The sequence below is a fragment of the Quercus lobata genome, chromosome 4 (genome assembly GCF_001633185.2).
Source record: "Quercus lobata isolate SW786 chromosome 4, ValleyOak3.0 Primary Assembly, whole genome shotgun sequence".
Taxonomy (NCBI): Eukaryota; Viridiplantae; Streptophyta; class Magnoliopsida; order Fagales; family Fagaceae; genus Quercus; species Quercus lobata.
The window spans coordinates 6,632,227-6,653,186 of record NC_044907.1 but is presented as its reverse complement, the minus strand read 5'-3'; the positions used below and the strand labels follow the sequence as shown (position 1 = coordinate 6,653,186).

The following is a 20,960-nucleotide window of genomic DNA, read 5'->3' as shown; positions in this document are numbered from 1 at the left end:
GAAGATATAATTTCGTTGTGAGAGAATTTATTGAAATCAAATCAAACTATTTTCTTAGAAAATAATCAGAAGAAATTAATAGAAATATTAAGATATACTAAAGTTTTGTACGTTTTGATGCAAATGCTTAGAACAAATTTCAAATCTACTCCATGTTGAAGCAATTAATAACATTAACAGATGGTCCTACAAGTATATGGATAAGATCACACGTAAAATTCTTTAGTAACAAGTATAAATTAAGTAGAAATCCTTGTCATGGGATGAAAGAAAAACTACTACCTATTCATTTCATGTTGTACAATTATCTAAAGATATTATTATATATGTTTTTTTTTTTGAGAAACATATTATTATATATGTTGTACTCTTTTGATTGGTTTAAAATTTTAAATATTAACATCCCTTGCACATTTAGCAACAAAGGAGCTGAAAAAAATTACTCCCATATGATTGAGGTGATCCTTGAAAACAATCTAATTTACACAGAAAAAAATGATTGGGGTAACTGAAACTTTAACCACTTCTATTTCTTTTCTTGGTCAATTTTATTAGGCAAGGAATTTTTGGGAAAATATAAAGAAAAACGTAGTTCTAGAATCTTAGCGCTAAAAGTAAATTTTAATGATTAAATTGAACTATTTTCTAACGAATTAAGCTTTGAATTGATTTATAATTTATTATGTACTAATTGGGTGTGGAGAAATTCTTACACATATTGCCAATTGCACGTAATTGACTTGTGAAGCATGTTTGGTTGTTTTTTTCTATTTTGATAGCATATTTGGTTATTAGCACGAGGGTCATGCAAGAATTAGACAAAAAAAAAAAATCAAACGAAAAACGACGCACTAAGTCAAATGAGAAACATTTTATTATTGAAAAACAAAACTGCAAATAATCTCATTTATACACATAATTGGTTCTTGGTGTTAGAATAATTATTAGATGATTAAATTCAATTATTTCTTAGAAACTTATTAAGCTTTTGAATTAATCATCTAAATTTATCACTTGGGTGGAGGAATTCTTATATTATAAATTCATGTAATTGGCTTGTGAACCATGTTTGATTGTTTTCTTTCTTTCTCTCTTTCTATCTTTTTGTTTTTGATAGCATGTTTGGATGTTAGCACAAGGGTCATGCAAGAATTAGACATACCAAAAACAAATGAAAAACGACACACATGCCAAATGTGCCACATTTATATTACCGAAAAACAAAAGTGCAAAACCTTTGCCATAGCAAGAATTGTACCTAAAACTAAAGTACTTTTAGTACCTTTTTTTTATGGTCTAGGTTTATACTTCAAATTCACGTGTAGTTTGAGAGAGATTATTATGTGAAGTGGAAGCAAAAGTGCGGCATTCTCACATACAAAGATGATGATTACCTTGTGAGTGAAGGAAAATGCATCGAAAAAGACAAGAATAGAGTCAAAGACAAGAAGACCAACCATCCCTCTCTTCTCTCTCTCTCTCTCTTTCTCTCTCTCTCTCTCTCATACACACACATACACACACAAAGGAGGTCCCCCTCCAATCCGTTTTCCACTCCACCTATCAACCAACAAACATAATCCTTCTCTCTCTCTCTCTCTCATACTTCATATTCATATTCTAAGCAAACCCCACAAACCATCACAATCATCATCACCATTACCACCCTATAAAGCCTTCTCTCTATTCTTCATACATACGAACATAATATACATAGACACAACTTTCTTTGTGGATCCCCATCTTATAAGGAGAAAAGTCTTACAAGGCCTTCCTCACCATTTTTTTCCCATTGGAAATTGAGCAATGAGGAAGCCTGATCAGATGGGAAAAGAGAGAATGAATAATACCAATAATAAGAGTAAGCTTAGGAAGGGTTTGTGGTCACCTGAGGAAGATGAGAAGCTGATGAGGTACATGCTAACCAATGGACAAGGATGTTGGAGTGATATTGCTAGAAATGCTGGCCTTCAAAGGTGTGGGAAAAGTTGTAGGCTTCGATGGATCAATTATCTCAGACCTGACCTCAAGCGTGGTGCATTCTCTCCCGAGGAGGAAGAGCTTATCATCCATTTGCATGCAATTCTTGGCAACAGGTTCTCTCTCTCTCTCTCTCTCTCTCATACACACAAACAAATATAGTGTACAAATATTGCAGGTGATTTCTTAGAATGAAACACTTTTTGAACTTATTCTCTAGCCCTTCTTTCACTTAAGGAATTAGTACCATATGTAAGTAGGCTGAAATATACTTTTTTGAATTTTTCCTCCTAATTAAGAAAGTTGTCTTAAGTTTAATTTTGTCTTCCAAAGTCTAAAAATATTAGTTTTTCTTAAAAGTTTAAAATATATTAATTTCTTCATTCTATTTGTTTGTTGTGAAATTTATCTAAGCCATCTAAACTTTTTTTACGCGTCACATTAGTATCTGTTTATCATGTGTGTTATTCTTTTATAGAAAAATGGATGGAAAGACAAAGTTGACACTTCAAAAAAATTTTAAGAACAAAATTTTTAACCTTTTAAATTTGGGGATGAAAAACAAACCTGGATTAAATTTTAGGGTCAAAATGTATATTTCAGGTTTTCAACCTACGTAAATAATATTTATCCATTTTTGTATGATCAATCTAAACAGGAAAATTAATTCCAAGTGAAGCAGTGATTAGCCAATCAAGAGCAAAAAAAAAAAAATTTGACACTGCAAATCTTCCTGGTTCTGATCAACCTTACTATAGTGTTTAGCCAAACAATAACTAAAGAAAAAACGTTGAATATGGCAAATAGCTGAATGCAATATTGTTCATAAATCTCATGCAGTTCATCTCTGACAGTTCCATACACACACAGTGTTCAAATGTACTTATATTATCCACTTTAAAAGCATACTGTTCAAAGCACTTGCACTTTGCCCTTGAGAAACTACTCGCTTCTCCCAATTCTAGATAAAAGAGGTAGCATCGGAAAGCTAATTACATCTTACTCTTGAATTTTGGTTTGTGATAAAGAGTGGTGGCTGTATAAGGTAGATTTTAGGTTCATATATTCTCACACACACACACAAACGAGCCACTTATTATAAAAAACACATGTAACATACTTTGAAAAGTCTAGTTATCAATTCCGAGTGAGATATATATATATATATATATATATATATATAGCCAAAATTGATCCTCTTTCTCCTTTCTAAATTCTGAGTCAGATTTAACAAATACTTGTTTGCATGTACTATTAAATCTGGGATTTTCTCTCTCTCTTAAAAATTATTATTATTATAGGGCTGAGTTTTGAGCCTAATTAAGTCTCCAGCTAGCAGCATGCATGCTTTTGAGGCATGACCAATACTTGCCCAGAAGTTCCACCTTAATAATTTGATTTGGTAAACAAAATAATCTTATTTAACTTACAATAAAGTCGATGTGAGTTTAGACCTTGACATTAATATTCTAATCATCTCATACTTCGTAGTTCGTATATAGTACGTAGTTTGTTTTTTTTTGGCTTGGCATGTCCCTTTCAGTTGTACCTTAAGTAATTGACCATCCATATATAAGTCATGCAGTTTTAAATTCTAGGTGCATCTGGCTGAAATAGCGTTGATTAATTTTCTCAACCATTAATTAATTTCTCTTTCTTTTTACAAATATTTTCAGGTGGTCTCAGATTGCAGCACGTCTTCCCGGAAGGACCGACAATGAAATTAAGAATTTTTGGAATTCCACATTGAAGAAAAGGTTCAAAAATAACACTTTCTCAACCTCAACAAATGACAGTGATTCTTCAGAGCCTAGAGATGTCATAGGTGTCACACCCTTGAATGAACATGACATTATGAATATGTGTATGGACACATTTTCCTCATCATCAAACTCCATGCAAACTTTGGTCACAGCAGGCAGCCATTTAGATCCATTTTCCATGCTCGATAACTGCTATGACATGACGGGTGCAGCCGGGTTGTTCAACGTGCCGACAAGCTTAACACCACAAGTTGGTAAGGGAGATGGATTTTATGGTGATTATGGGATCTTAGGGCCTAATAATATGGGGTTAGAAAGGGACCTCTCACTTCCTCCACTAGAGAGTAGAAGCATTGAAGAGAATAATGCAATGGTAGATATGAAAAGCACTAACAACCACTTCAATAATAATGGTTGCTTCAACAATACTAGTGAGAGCTTTAAAGTGGAAAATATGTTTGGGTTTGGAAATCATGGACAAGGAGAAAACTTAAAGATGGGGGAGTGGGATTTTGAAGGATTAATGCAAGACTTATCCTCCTTTCCATTCCTTGATTTCCCTGTTGAATAAAATCCCACGTTTGGATCCTTCCTCTCACTCTCATAAACTATCCAAAGCCATACCATAGGAAATTTTTGGCCAAATATTATTTCTTCCAAAGTCATCAAATCATACATAAACCCATTTGGCTTGCTTTGTTCTTTTTGTTTCATAAGTACCCGTTGTTTCTCTTAGCCCTTAGAAAAAACAATGTATACACCAATGCTCCCGTGGTCTTAGATAGGTGTCTGCAATAAATTTGCAATGTATTAAGATTGTAGGATGGTGATCTGAGATGTTTCTTGTATGTATCTCAATTTCCTTGTGAGGTACTTTGGTTGATCTGCAGGAACAGTTGGTGCTATAATCATAGTTCCAATGAAGAGAAATGTGAATAGACATATAGAAGTAGACAGGGAATAAAGATTAGTTGTTAAGTTGTCTTTGGTGTACAAAAGGAAATAATTTGGGGCTAGAAGTCGTTATTAGTGGCAGAAAGTGAAAGAAAATATGTAACCTCAATAATGTAAACGATCATGTCAATAAGAAGCATAATGGAAACTTCTACTGTTTTATATATATACATGCTATTTTAGTAATATTTAAATGATTAAATTATCGTTTCTTTTTTGTTTAAGTATTCCACGATATCTAAGCAGATCGTTTTATGTTCGAATTATCAAAGACAGCTATCAGGGGTGGCGGCATCTCTAGTCCAAGGGGTTCACTGAACTCTCTGAGCTGGCAATTTATATATATAAATATAAATATATATAAAATATTGTTGTTTTTTTATTTATTTTATTTTACCCCCAAAACAAAAAAATGAATATGCTCTTCTTAACAACCTATTCTTGCAAATAAAGTTATAATCAATTTGAGAAATGCTATGTACATAGCATTTCACAACAAATCCTAAATGATAAATTATTACTAACTTTTATTATTGAGCAAAAAAGTAAGTTTAGTGGTGGTTTAAAATTTTCAAATTAGAGTTGGTAACAACTTACCACCTAAGATATGTTGTGAAAGTATTGTTGATGTGGAACTAGGGATGGCAATGGGGCGGAGCAGGGCCAAAGGATGGGGTCTTCACTCCCACCCCGTATGGTTTTGTTTTGTCCTATCTCTACCCCACCCCATTGGGGATGACAATTTTGCCGCTCCCCGTTTTGCCACGTGGGTTTTTCCTGCCCCGCAAAGGTAGTTTAAAATTTTCAAATTAGAATCAGTAACAACTTACCACTTAGGAAATGTTGTGAAAGTATTGTGAATGTGGAACTATGAATGGCAATGGGGTGGGGTGGGGCCAAAGGATAGGGTCTTCGCTCCCACCCCGTATGGTTTTGTTTTGTCTTATCTCCGCCCCACCCCATTAGGAATGACAATTTTGCCCCGCCCCGCTTAATCCGCCCATTCCCACTTGGCCCCGCGTGGATTTTCCCCACCCCACAAAAGTGGTTTAAAATTTTCAAATTAGAATTAGTAACAATTTACCACATAGGATATATTGTGAAAGTATTGTGGATGTGGAACTAGGGATGGCAATGGGACGGGGCGGGGCAGGGCCAAAGGATGGGGTCTTTGCTCCCACCTCGTATGGTTTTGTTTTGTCCTATATCTGCCCCACCCCATTAGGGATGACTATTTTGCCCCGCCCTGCTTAACCTGCCCCTCTTTGCTTCGCCCCACGCGGGTTTTCCCCGCCTAGCAAAGGTGGTTTAAAATTTTCAAATTATAATCAATAATAACTTACCACCTAAGATATGTTGTGAAAGTATTGTGGATGTGGAACTAGGGATGACAATGGGCAAGGCGGGGCCAAAGGATGGGGTCTTCGCTCTCACCCCGTATGGTTTTGTTTTGTCCTATCTTCACCCCACTCCATTAGGGATGACAATTTTGCCCCACCCTGCTTAACCTACCCCTCCCTGCTTCGCCTCGCGCGGGTTTTCCTTGCCTCACAAAGGTGATGGGGCGGGGATGAAGCAATATTTTTGCCCCGCACCATGGGGTGGGGCGGGGATGGGTTTAGACTTTTTAGATCCACCCTGCCCCGCCCCACCCCGCCTCGCCCCACGTTGCTAAGGGTTATAATTGTAAATTTTTTATACCCTAAAACCCTACTATTTAAACAAACATATCAATATTAGCTTATTTTATTCTACCCAATGTGGTTTTCTGCCTTTATTTTGTTATATGTTTTACTATGAGATTTATTATTATTATTATTATTTTTTGCGATTGTCTTGTTAAATGCTTGGATATATTATTCAATTTTTTCTAAAAATTGATTTGATTTGATGAGATAAATTTAGTTGTAATTTCAAGTATATTTTTATTAATGAAATAGGTTTTATTAAGTAAATTGTACTAGTTGTAGGACAAATTAACAAAAAGTAGAGTTTTACGGGATGGGGTAGGACTTCGCGGGGCCCCAAGGGGCAGGGATACGGTGAGAAAGTTTTCCCTGTCTTGCAGGGCGGAGTGGGGATGGAGCAAAACAAAACCATGCGGGGTGGGGACAAAGATCCCATCCTTCGGTACCGCCTTGCCCCATTGCCATCCCTATACCCCATAGAACTCTACTTCTTGTTGATTTACCCACGATTATTACAATTTTTTTTAATAAAACTTGTTTCATTAATAAAATTATACTTGAAATTACAAATAAATCTATCCCATCAAATCAAACTAATTTTTAGCAAAAACTAAACATGTTATCCAAGTGTTTAAGAAGACAATATCATAATAAAAACAAAAATCTCATGGTACAAAATCAATGATTCAATAGTATATAAATTTGTTTCTAATAAAGACAAAAGAAAACGTTAAAATTGGTACCTTATTTCCAACATTGCTAGAGAGAAAAAAGAGGTAGAGAATCACGTTAGGTAGAATAAAATAAGCTAACAATATGTTTGTTTAAATAGTAGGGTTTTAGAACATGAAAAATTTACAATTTAACCCTTATCAACAAGGGGGAGCGCGGGGATGGTCTAAAAAATTTAAATCCATCCTCACCCTGCCCCGTGGTGTTGGACTAAAATCTCGCTCCATCTCCGCCCCTCCAACCTTTGCGGAGCGGGAAAAACCGATGCAAGACGAAGTGGGGAGGGGCGGGACAAAATTGTTATCCCTATGTGGCACATCTCAATTGATTTAAACTTTTGACCGAATATGTGAGTGGATTGGTTGAATCTGAATGTGCTTTTGATTTGTTATTTGTTGAGTGAGAATTGGGTGCGTGGGCTAGTTAATCAGTAGGTAGCAAATGTTAACACTAAAATATAATTAAACAATATATGATTCTAAAAATAAAAATATTAGACAAGGGGCGTGGGACAGAAGAGTCATTGAGTAAAAAGAAAAACAAATGTTAACACAACAAACATTTTCTTAATACAATTATAAAGAAAAATAGTTGTTAAAGTTGAGTTGAATTGTAAAATAAAAATTGTAAAACAGTGTAGACATAAACTAATAGATAAAAAAATTCTAAGCAGTAATAATTAAAATTCACTTAACAACAATAATTAATATATTTAATGTATTTAGAAACAAGAGATAATTTCTAAGATTTAATTTTAGTAACAATAATTAGTATGTTCATTGTATTAAGAAAGAATATGTCAAATGAAATTACTATTTATCATTTATTCTTTTACTAGTACTATAGACAAATTTATAATAAGAAGACCGCGTAGACTTTAAGATTCTTTTACCTATAGACAAATTTATAATAAGAAAACTGCGTAAACTGTAAGATTCTCTTACCTAAAATTCGACTTTTTACTGACCACGTAGAAAATAAATTTTAGAATTGCCGCCGACGGCTATGCATAATTTGATTATTTAACATTGAATATGACATCTTCCTTAAAAAAAAAAAAAATTGAATGTGACACGAGGACAATAATTGGCTTATGTGAGGCCTTTTCACCCGTCCACACTAATGCATATCACTTCCAGATGAAATGCTTCGTAGCAAAACAAGAAACGTGAACACTCTGCAGCAAAAGTCCATAACTAACAAAGATTTCGCAGCCCTCAGCTGTTCAGTAAGCAACTGGTTAATATATAAGGTCTTCATGCATGCATCCAATTCAACTTCTGAAGTGACATGTTGATTGACCATCTTGCATAGATAAATCAACAAAAGAGGATCAATCTGAGAGATTTTTCTTCTGCACCAACCTCTTCAAAATGGTCACCAGTACTCATCACCCAACACTGAATACATTCAAACATAGTTAAAAATAGACGCTATTAGTTATAGACTCTCAACAAACCAATCAAGTTCGGAGACTTGCATCCGGACATTTAAACATATATGCCGACAAACTTCATAGTAGAAGCTGAGAGAAACAAGAAACCTGCAGACATCCAGTCACTCTAAGTCCTGCATGCACTGAGACTAATTATCTCCTAAAAACTGCATCATTCATGATTCAACATTGACTTAGTCAGTAGACCACTGTTTACCTATCATTTTCATCTAATAACTAAGATTCCAACAAAAATTAGGATTTGCTTGTAGTATTTCTTTCTTTTACTTCTTAGGTTCATGACTTTTTTTCTTAATGTGAATCACGAGTGCAGCTTCTGGACAAAATATATATGGTTACACTAAGTCATTAGGTACCAACTAAAGGAAAAAGATAACACCATCTTTTGACAAATGATCTTTCAAGCATCATAGCTTCTACAATATTCATGTTTGTCCATATCAGTATCAGTATGAGGATTGAGGACCCCATGAATGTCCTTAGTGATTGAACATCCATCAAGCTAATTAAGGTCTATGACTTTATTGGATTTACCTTGAATTTGAAGTTAGAAATTTAGCCAACCCAATTTTTTTAAGGCTTAGTTGTAAAGTTTTTGGAAATTATATACATGGGTTTGAATGTGCATGGAAATTTTAATTTTCTTTGTCATATGTAAAAATAGAGTAAATTGGTTGATTTCACCTACAGTTTTGATAAACACACTATAAATATGTGAGGATTAAGGAGTCCATAAATGCCCTTGGTGACTGGTAGAACATCAAGCTAAGGTCTTTTGACTTTGGATGTACCTTAAACTTGAAGTTAAATCTTTCCAATCCATTTCTGTTAGAGTTACATATATTTTTTAAATGTTAGTTTGGTAGAAATCATTTGGGTTTGAATAATGTGCATGGAAATTTTTAATTTTCCTTGTTGTAAATGGTGGAGTAAATTGGCTTATAAAGCAACAGTTTTAATAAAGAAAAAAAATGGAATATTTCTGTTAGAGTTATATATATATATATATATATATATATTTTAAATGTTAGTTTGGTAGAAAATGGGTTTGAATAATGTGCAAGGAAAATTTTAATTTTCGTTGTTGTAAAAGGAGTAAATTGACCGTAAATTGACTTACATAAAGCAACAGTTTTAATAAATAGACCATAAAAAAGAAAAAAAAAGAAAGAAAGATTGGAAAACGTCGCCTGAGAGATTCGAACTCTCGCGGGGAAACCCCATGTACTTAGCAGGCACACGCCTTAACCACTCGGCCAAAGCGACGCTGTGTGATGAATTTCATAAATATATTTATCTATATTTTTTTAAACTCAACATTTTCATAGTTCTTCCTCTAAGTTACATAAATAATAATTGGAAATAAAAAGGAAAGGATACAAATTTAATATCTTATGCAATAATAGTTAAAAATTTTGAGATATATATGTTAAAAAAATAAAAAAAATCATATCCACATTAATTATTTAGTATAGTATGAGTTTTTAGCTGTACAAGCTTTTCTTTTACCAAATAACTATAGTTTAACAAAATTTTCAAGTTTAACGAGTACTAATTTTTGCATATATTTTTCTGTATAGTTTAGAGACATAAATTTTTCATAAAATGCCTTTATTTATTTATTTTATGACATTTCTTTTGCTAATATTAAACTAGTAAGTTATGATAAAAGTTGCCAATGGGAGATGGTTCAGTTTGTAAGGCTCGAGCACTTCGTCCAACCCACCTAACTAGGTACCAGTCCCATTGTCAACAGTCCTTCATTGGTGGACATCCATAAGAATTGGTTGCGTCAAAAAATGATAGGCTTTAAACCGAGTGCCCTACTTGGGAGCTGACATAGCTTAGCTAACCCCTATTTTTTGTTTACCAAAAAAGAAAGAGTTGCGATAGAAATTTCTAATATATTTTTTTTAAAAAAAATTATGAAAGAAGTCACAGCAATTTTCACGTGAATCTATTACTTTAATTTTTCTTTTTTTTGATAAGATTTTACTTTAATTTTTCACTTTCACTTTTTGGTTGTGCTTTAGCTGTTAAAGTATGCTACCTTTGTTATTCCGTTAATTAACAAATTTTTTTTGTCCTTTCTCTTTTGTCATGTAAATTATAGAATCCAATATTGTAAAATATGCAAAAATTGATGTTTTTGTTCTATAGTATGTGGCCTTTTCTTATTTTTTGGGATGAAGAATAAAGTAACCTCATGTTACCATTTTAAAAGAGGGAGAATACCATTAAACTATGTCTTTTTTTTTTTTTTGGTTAAATCAATTAAAATATAAAATTAATGGTAGTCTTTTGTGATTTATATTAGAGATGTGGGTTCCAAGCCCTTTGTATTTGGATTGGATCCATTCACATTGAACTTTCCAATTCTCTTTAATTTTTATTTAGATGTAAGACATACAATATTTAAAAATCAAATAAATGTCATGTGTCACACTTTTGGTTAAAAATGGTAGGGAGTTGGAAAATATAATTGGAAGGAATAGTCTTCATTGTATTAAGTATCTGCTTCTCATAACATATTTTCAAATTATTCAGGTTATTTGGATCCTTCTCAAAAAAAAAAAAAAAAAAAAAAAAAAAAAACGATTATTTGGTTTACGCACAAATTTTAAAAACCTTATTTTAAAGTGAAATTGTATTTTTGTCCAATTAATTTTAAGCTTAATAAATCAATAGACATAAACCCTTCCAAACAAGCACTAAGATTATTATTATTATTATTATTATTTTATGCAAGCAGAAAGCCACATGAAAAAGAACAAGTGTGCTTCAAGATGATAACACTTAAATCCACAAGGGTTACCTGAATCTATTTGGAGAATTCCAAAATCTACTAGAAAGGAAAGGAAAAAAACTCTTTGAGATTTTTATTGATGAAATTGAATTGTCTTGAAAGTTACAATACATTTGAATTAGGAAAAGAAACCCCAAGGCTCCTAGGAGACCCTTAGGAAATCCTAAACTATTCTTAGGACAGCTAGAAGACTCTAAAATGTCATAATTTGTGTCAAGCATGAAATTAAGTTAGAAAGAGGAAAAATTGGCAAAATTGATCAGAAAATTACAAATCAGAGGCCTAACTGAAGATATTTTCCCCAAAAACTATATAAGTAATGGTCATAAGGTAATGAGTTTTGATGTTCACAATGATTCCCTTCATGTCACCAAATATCACGTAATTCTAATGATGACTCTGATGATTTCTACTAGTATTTTTTTACATATTAAACTTTTTATGTGTTGACTTTAGCTATCTTTGTGTTCAAGGAAAGTTTGTACTATCCGTTCTACATCAACTTTAATACGCGTACCTAACTTTGGTTTATAATTAGCCTTATATAAGTAGTGAGATGTGCACAGTAATTTGAAACACAATATAGAATATTTGCTCTCTTCTTATCTCAGTACACAACACTTGAAGCCCATCTCCCATCTCCCACTTTTCACTCTTTGACACACAATCTAGCCCATTGGGCCGTCTTTTGTATTTGAGATGAATCCATTTTCATTTTTATCTCTTCTCTTCCTTCTCGAGTTTTTATTCCTAAAGTTAGGATGTGCTCGGACTCTATAGTTTCTTTGTCGTAATAAAGTTATCTTTATTAAAGAAAAAAGTATGCAACCTTAAATTTCTCAGGCTGAAATTTAGAATTCCAGTGAAAAGTCTTTGCACTGTTATGCATGTGTAGCAAGTTATCTTTTTGGTGATCAGTCTAAGGACCCCATGCTATAAGGAGTGGAAAATAAATTACAGCAGGTCCCTAGCTATGCTAATGCAAGATCCGGTTCCGCGTAAGAAAGGAAATGTATTCGGTGATGATGGAAGTGAGAAGTGCAATTCATGATGTCTCTTGGCATAAAAGCTAAAGCAATACATTCCCATTAGATTAGATTATTTCCTCATGTTCACATTATTGCCTTTAATCATGACCACGTATGGTCACTCAGCCTTGTATTTCAATCCATCACCACTCTTCAAAAGCAAGCAATATTCAAACCCTAATTGCATTTATACTGCTCATTAATTCTCTCTGTCTCTTTCGCTTGATGATCATCAAGTATTAAATGGCACATTTTTATTTGATACAGCTAAACTAAGGCCCACATGTAAGATCCATGTGAGTGTACATTGAAACTACATAGAAATCTTATTAGAAACAGCTTGAATCTAGCATTTCTATGCATTGAGCTCGCTAAGATACATTCACTTATACTTGTCACATGTTAACATCTGAATGGATCCAATATACAAGAACACTGGATATCCAAGTCTTGCCCAATCTAATTAACAAACAATGTAAGCATGTCATTGATTTGTTCACATTTAAATTTTTTTAGTTTTTTTATTTTCTTAAATAAATGAGGATTTAAAAGTTATAATAATAAACGAACTCAATCATGCATGTGCAATTTGATCTCAAGGGCATCAAATACCATGGAAACCTAATTATACAAATTAGCTGTAACAAACCATTCTTGTAAGATAAGTTGATATGGTCCATATTTGGGGGCATTGTAAGAATTAATTAGTACTCTTATTTTGGTAATATTTTAATTAGTACACTCATTATATATCAATGAATCTTTTTGGGCAAGATGACTTTAAAATTGAGAAGAGACTAAATTAGGGAAAAGAATTGCTAAAGCGTGCTTACTTTGCTATGATTCCTTCTTCTTTTTTCTTTTTTCTTTTTTTTTTTTCTTATTTTTTTTATAAATTTTTTATGAGGATTTTATTATTATTATTATTATTTTTTAATGAGGACTTTGCTATGATTCCTAAGATGTCCAAAAAGAGAGACAATTCGGTGTAAAAGCATATGCTAGTTTCTAGGGAAGTGGCTCTCCCTTAATTATCGGATATAATTTTTATATGGCTTGGCCACACTCTAAACTAAAGTGACTTTGGAGGTACGATTTTTGTTTTCCAAAAGAATAGGGAAAATATTATAATTTTTTGGTCATTATTATTAATAATGATAACATTGTCAAACAAGGTTTACCATATAATAAAGATTGCATCATTAAGTTGAATTATAAATTTGGAGTACTTGGATTTGTAAGAACTTTTTTTTTTTTTTGGATAAAAAGGATTTGTAAGAACCTAGACTTAGGTTCTTATCCTCAATTCTTATTATTATTATTAAATAGTTATTTGTTATAAACAATAAAAAACGATTCGAACATCTTTATAATATTTAATTGGTCCATCAATTTCACCTTGCTGGTTAAACCTTATTGAACCAACCCAAATGACTTAAACTAAACATATATGTCCTAAACCCAGAAATTGGCAATTCTAATGAATTTCAGTGATTAATTGAAAACATTTTTTCCTAAAATGGAAGGAGAAAACTATTTTCGTCACTTACTAGTAAAGGATAAGCCTACCCTATCTAGTTATCATCATCCCCATGTTTTTCCCCCACACAATAAGTCAATAGCCATGCTCTCATATCATCACTTTTGGAACATATATACAGTTTATAGTTCATAGTCTATTTTGCTCCTACAATAATGGCACATACTAATGATATTCTTTTAATGAGAAATGAGAATTATTTGTTCTTTGTAATAAAAACTCTTTATTAATTGGTACTAGCTAGTACAAAAAAGTTTACAAAGAGAATTCCTTAGAGTTCTTAGTGGAAAGTAAAATGCTAAGGAAAACAAATTTTACAGTTTCATTAACAATTTATTGATATGATAAATTGTAATTGGCACAACATTATTTACACATGACCAATACCATTTTTAATATAAGAGAAATAGTAAATAAATGCATTAAGAGCATCAGTTTAAATATTTTTTAGAAATTTTTTATGAAAAGAAAATTAATTTTTTTAATATTTTTTATAAAAGTGATGTCAAAATTTTCTTAAAATGATTTGTTAACAACTACCATAATGGCACCCCTTACCATGAATCTTAATATAACCCAATAACAACATGTCAACAATTATCAAAAAATATTATGTTAAAAAGTTTTGGCTCTGAAATGGCTCAAATTCTCAAAGCCAAGCCAAACAACTCACCCTCTCAAAAAATCACTCTCTCTTTATCAGCTTTATAAACCCTACTAATTAAGACCCTTCCCCATGTCAGAGAAATCATCCCTCTCTCTCTCTCTCTCTCTCAATGTCTAACAATAGAATGGATGGTGTTGAAGACCAAGAAGCTCTGTTTCACTCCTACCCTTGTGCCTACTATGTCCAAAGCCCTTCCACTATTTCCCATGCCAACAGCACTGACATTAGAACCAACAACATTGATGAATCCACATTCCACTCCCCAGTTCGCTCAGAAACCTTCCTTACAAACCCCACAAACCCAAACCACAGCATCGAAGCCTCACGTTTCACTCTCTCACGCTACTCTTCCTCTCGTGGATCAAACAACTCACTAATCTTGCATGAAAAGAAGAATAATAGTATTATTGCTTATGATGTTCAAAGCAATGGGACAGCCGGGACTCATGAGAATTGTGAGAACCGTTTGATCATTGTTGATCATCATGGAGGGGTTGATGACGATGAGGAGGAGGAAGAGAATGATGAGAAAGAATTATATTATGGGAGAGGAAGAGGGTTTTGGAGAAGGTATTGTACTTATCGTAATTCTGATTCATGTCTGTGGATTTGCTTGCAAATATGTTGGAGGGCAATACTGAGCTTGGGAATTGCATTGCTTGTGTTTTACATTGCTACAGAGCCACCACCACCCAAGTTATCCATCAAGGTACTACATCTTTCTCTCTTACGGATCATTAATGTCAAGCTTTTTATTTAAAAAAAAAAAAAAAACAGTTTATTCATTTTTTTTTAACTTATTCTATCATAGTTTTGTGTAGTTTATTTTTTAAACCAAAATTTATTATTAATGAAAATGAGCTCTTCTGAATGAACACAAACCCTATATTTAGGAGATTATATTATTTATTGTATTTTTATGATTTGGTAAATAGATTTTAATAGACAATTTAGTCAACCTAGTTCAAAATAAAACCTCTCTTTTAAGAAAAAAAAATAGATGATGAGACTTTAAGTTTAAAATATAGTAGATGCATCATGCATGCCTAAGTTAATTTATTTGTTTATTGGCTGGATAGACGCATGCCTAAGTTATTAATTTTTTTTTTTAAAAAAGGTGTATTGTCGGAATAAACTTTTAGTAAATATATATTATATAGACAAAGGGAATGAAACTTTATTGAGACTATTGAAAGGATTTGACTAAGGATGGGTTGTCGGATCTCCTCTTAGGGTCCGTTTGGTTAGGGGAGTGGAAAAGTGGGAAGATAGAAAATGGAGAGATGATAGAAAAGTGGAAGGATAGAAAAGATTTAGTTTTTTCTCGTATGTATTTGGATGGGAGGGTAGAAAAGTGGAGGGATGGAAAACTCTTTTGTTTGGTTGAGAAGAAAAGTGAGAGGATAGAAAATAAAGTTTGTATAAAGTTACCATTATATCCAATTTAGGTAAAACAAAATAATACATTATATTTTTATTAAAAAAATATGTATGAATGATTTCTTCATTAAAAAAATAAAATAAAAAGAGGATAAGAAGTTCAAGAACCTAAAACTTTTTTTTTCAAAAAAAAAAAAAAAAAAAAAAAAAGAAAGAAAGAAAGAAGGAAAACAAAGGAAGAAAAGACAAGAGTCAATGACCTGACTCACAAGCTCATGCAAGTTCCCATAATAAAATAGTAAAATAAAAAAGGGAAAAAACTTACATATAACACATTAACTTGGAGGGGTAAATATGTAATTCAAGTGCTAAGCTCCCATTTTCTCTCTTTTCTTCTCAGTTTTCCACCCAAATTGGGAGGATAAAAATTTATGGGCCCGGGTGGATTTTTTTCTCCAATATTTTTCATCTTTTGTGTTTTCTCTTCTAAATCAAACAAGAGAAAATATCATTTTCTTCCCTATTTTCCTTTCTTCTTTTCCATCCCTCCTATTTTCATTCCAACCAAATGGAGCCTTACAGTTTCAACTTAAGGGACCTTGAGGTTATGCATAACTGCCACATGCTACTTTTTTTTTTTTTTTTTCCTTGGATGAATACATTAATGAATACATTAATGTACATTGCTTATGTAAGCAGATAGAGATTGATGAAAAAAAAAAAAAAAACCTATGCAATTAAAAAAGTTTATCTCCAAACATGTTGGAGCTATTTTGTTTGAACTCATGATTGTAGTGATTAAAGAGACCGTTTATTTGCAGTCATGTGATTTGTTTAAATAATATAATAAATAGACTTATAAATCACTATGTAATGAGTTGGAAAAAATAACTCTAATTATATTTGGAGCCAAACTTTGTTTCTATATAAAATAATGTGCTTCACGATTCAAAGAGTGTGTCACACACTAGCTCTAGCTCTTTCTTTATTATGAATTTTCTTGATTTTACTAGGTTGGTTGATACTGAGTTGCTTTATGTTTTCCCTTCATTTTGTGCTATATCAATTGTGATATATTGTTTCTCAACCAAAAAAAATAAAATAAAAAATTGTGGTATATTATGTGTCTGGTTTGCTTATTTATTTATTTATTTTTTCATATTAAACTTTGGTTGGAATACATGGACAAATTGTAACTAATGAAGTATATATAAAATGGACAGTAAAAAATGGGATAGAAGATTTGTAATGGGTTGATATTGTTTGTTACATGCATGAAAGCTTTAGCCAACAGTGTACATATAATCATACATATGAAGACCCAAAAAAAAAAAAAAAAAGCATTAGTCAATGTAAAGAGCTAACCTAATGGACAGAAAACTTAGGAAGACCCAAAATGTCTCCTATCAGGACCGAAATTATAGGTACAGAATTCTCAACATTGTTAGGCCCATACTACATTACTTGTCTCATTAGTGTTAGACAATAAAGTATAGGGTCATAAAGGAATTTTTAGGAACCCAAACTTTAGACTGGATGGGTAACTTGTACTGAGGGTTGAGGTTGCAGATTGGCCCAAAGTTAGCCTCTGCTTTTTTCTTTTTTCTCTTTGTGGAGAAAAGGTAGACTGTACAGTTGAAATTGAAACATTGATGTATGACCAGAATCATGACCAAAAAATAAAAAAGGTTTGGCCTAGTCCCATGATTGAATTGACTAAAGTTGCAATAGCCCAAAGGGAAACATAAAAATGTTCAAGTTCCACAGCACAAAGCAGTCCATGTGCCTAAGATCATTACTTTGCCTAAGCAATGACTGGCTAGGTGTTCATTTCTATTTACTTTATTTGTCTAGTTGAGCATTATGTAAAGTAAAATAATAATAAAAAATAAAAAAGAGAGAGAAAGTTGACAATTTAAAAAGTTTTACATAAGTAGATAAGTCAAACATAGTAACAAAAACACCAAAGTCTTTATTCCAAAATTTGGAGTTAACTAGAGATCCTTAACAAATTAGTTAGAATTGGTCATATGCATTCTTTTTCTTCATTTTATTTTATTCAAAATCATACTCTTTTTAATTTTCTTTATTGATGTGTCTGTCTTTATTTTATTTTTAACTTAAAAGAAATAAAATAATAAAAAGAGCTAATATTAACTTAATGAGACATGAATATGTTAAGGTACAATTTATATTCACTTCTTTCTTATGTGTAATAAATACATGTTGCAGATTGCAGGAATTAGCCAATTTGTGCTAGGGGAAGGAGTGGATGCCTCAGGTGTTACAACTAAAATACTCACCTACAATTGTACCATCAATTTAGTGATTGATAACAAGTCCAAGCTCTTTGGCCTTCACATTAATCCTCCAATAATGGAAATGTCATTTGGTCGCCTCACTTTCGCAATGTCATATGTAAGTAAGTCCAAGACATCATGAATTTTCTTATCTACATGAGTTGAACTCTTTGTTTCTTGAACATGGCAACTAAGTTTTGAATGAACAATATTTATTTTGGAATTTGGAACAATTTTATCAGATATTTGTAAATTAAAAAAATGATATGGAAGAGTGTAACATTAACAAAAAGTTGCATTATATATATATAAACACATTATATTGTATATACAACTTGAAACTAATATTTATTGGAATATTAACTTTTGTGGAAAGCTAACCTCTCTTGGACCTAAAAGTTTGGTGCTTATTGTGAACTTCGATCAGAAATTTTGGAAATCCATGGGCCAAAATGGGCTTTAGGTGCATCACAAGGAAAAAAAACTCTTTATGGAATTATGAAGCGTTGGCCAAGAGTTCGATTTTAGTCCCTCACATTTCACAAATGTAACGATTTATTTACTTATGGTTCATTTGGATTAAGAGAGAGGGAGGGGGAGTAGAGTAGAGTATAATAGATTTAGCACAAAATTAGTTTATTTTTAGCCAACTCTACTTTACTCCCCTTCACTCTCCCTCCTTCCCTCTTCTATCTAAACAGACCATTAGTCTTTTTTGTAGTTCTAAGTCACTCTATATTTAAGGGACCAAGACTAAACCGAATATTTTAGAAAAGGTAACTTATGCATTCGACATATCACATATGTGTCTTCTATTTCACAATATGTATTTCAATAGTATGTCAGGTTTATATGTTGTGAGAGAGATGATGTACATGTCAGATGTATAAGATAATTATTGTATATTTTAAGGTATTAAAATTGCAAATAAGAAATTGTCAAAAAAGAAAAAGAAAGACAAGGACCATTTTTTTAAAATTTAAAAAACTGGATTAGAACATTTAAAATTAAGGAACCAAAATTGTACATACTCTATATTTGAAGGATCAAAATTTTAATTTACATGAAAAAACCAGGGTTAGAGTGCAAAGCTTTCATGTATATGCTTCATATGTGTATGTAATATTGGTACTTATATACATGTAATATTGCTGTGATTACCTCTTACTTTTTATTGCTGTTATTATTTATTTTGGCCGAAATCTTTGATAATGGGTTTGTTATGTATAGGGTCCAAAGCTATATGCTGAGAGTGGCTCCACATTGTACCACTTATATGTAGAAACGAAGAATAAGCCAATGTATGGTGCTGGAAGAAACATGCAAGACAAGCTAGAGTCTGGAATGGGATTACCACTAATTTTTCGAATGAGGTTGAACTCAAATTTCCGAGTTGTTTTGAACCTTATCAGGCCTAAATTTCATCATCAAGCTGAATGCCTATTAGTCCTTAATCGTGCATATGATAAGAAACATCGAACCCAAGCATATAATAGCACTTGCACAATTACTTCTTAATCCTTGTTATTAATACGTGTTTGGAATACACAAGTATAGATAGTGATCAAGCAAGCGAAGATGTTTGGCATGTGATTATAAATATAAATTTTGAAACCAAGACTTGGTTATTGTTGAGTATACATATAAATGTATTTGCAACACCTACATCTAGGTTCAATGATAAGAATGATGAAAATGATTAAATTGTTTGATTTGTCTAATGAAAAACTGAACTAATCTCCTCAAATTTACAAGGACTAAAAGATATAGTTCTATTTACTTGAATGGAGGATGGTACCATTGAAATTAATGGGATGGAATTATTTACTTGATAATGAATGTCACCATATCAAGTTTTCATAATAAATTGTATTTATGGTAGTAACATATTCTCTAAACTCAAATTACAAGTACTAATTAGTGTTGGAATGTTTATCTCTTAATCACATGGAGGATCTAGAGTACATATTTAGATAGTGATATAAGTGATTACGTTCTTGTATCATCCACAATGTCAACGCTATTCTTTCAATCACTAAAGTCACTCATAATTTGATTTTGCCAAAATTTGAAAGGATGGTAGAAGAGGATAGGGGATATTGATGCAACAATACCCACATCAAGGACAAAATGGGCTTCTGCCCTTTTTGGGCAAATTAATTAGCCTTTTGCCCTTCTTCCCAAACTAAATAGGGAAATGTCCCTCTTTTGGAAATCGAGTTAAAAAAAAAAAAAATTCTAGAGCCCTATAGTGACGTTTTTAAGGACCTATAGTGACATTTTTAAGAACCTATAGTGACGTTTTATAACTTGATATCCATGAAATCGAGTTATAGGCACTATAGGTCCTTATAAACGTCACTATAGGTCCTTGAAAATGTCACTATAGGGCTTAAATCGATTTTGAAAAACTCGATTTTCAAAAGAGGGGTATTTTCCTATTTAGTTTGGAAAGAAGGGTAAAAGGCTAATTAATTTGCCCAAAAAGGGCAGAAGCCCATTTTGTCCCCCACATCAACACTAGATCATCTACAACATCAACACACTATTCATTGGTTTCATTTTATTGATTTTTCTTCTTTAGATACGTGTGGAAAGTTTTTTTAGCTTGTTTTGTAACCCGTTGTGAATCTTGTGCGCAGGATATAAAAACTGTTATTTTAAAA

The 20,960-nt window shown here is 32.3% G+C and overlaps 2 protein-coding genes and 1 non-coding gene across 3 annotated transcripts; 2 read left to right on the top strand and 1 right to left on the bottom strand.

The window, feature by feature from the left end:
• Positions 1 to 1,622: 1,622 nt before the first annotated feature.
• Positions 1,623 to 4,863, top strand: LOC115983789 (transcription factor MYB83). Its single transcript, XM_031106565.1, has 2 exons — positions 1,623 to 2,096; positions 3,657 to 4,863. The coding sequence occupies exons 1-2, from the start codon at positions 1,807 to 1,809 to the stop codon at positions 4,312 to 4,314; spliced, it is 948 nt and encodes a 315-aa protein (XP_030962425.1). The 5' UTR covers positions 1,623 to 1,806; the 3' UTR covers positions 4,315 to 4,863.
• A 4,894-nt stretch (positions 4,864 to 9,757) lies between these two features.
• Positions 9,758 to 9,839, bottom strand: TRNAS-GCU. The gene has a single exon. It is a non-coding gene; the product is annotated as a tRNA-Ser (tRNA).
• A 4,875-nt stretch (positions 9,840 to 14,714) lies between these two features.
• LOC115983281 lies at positions 14,715 to 19,895 on the top strand. Its single transcript, XM_031105930.1, has 3 exons — positions 14,715 to 15,323; positions 18,227 to 18,412; positions 19,525 to 19,895. The coding sequence occupies exons 1-3, from the start codon at positions 14,724 to 14,726 to the stop codon at positions 19,810 to 19,812; spliced, it is 1,074 nt and encodes a 357-aa protein (XP_030961790.1). The 5' UTR covers positions 14,715 to 14,723; the 3' UTR covers positions 19,813 to 19,895.
• Positions 19,896 to 20,960: the final 1,065 nt, after the last annotated feature.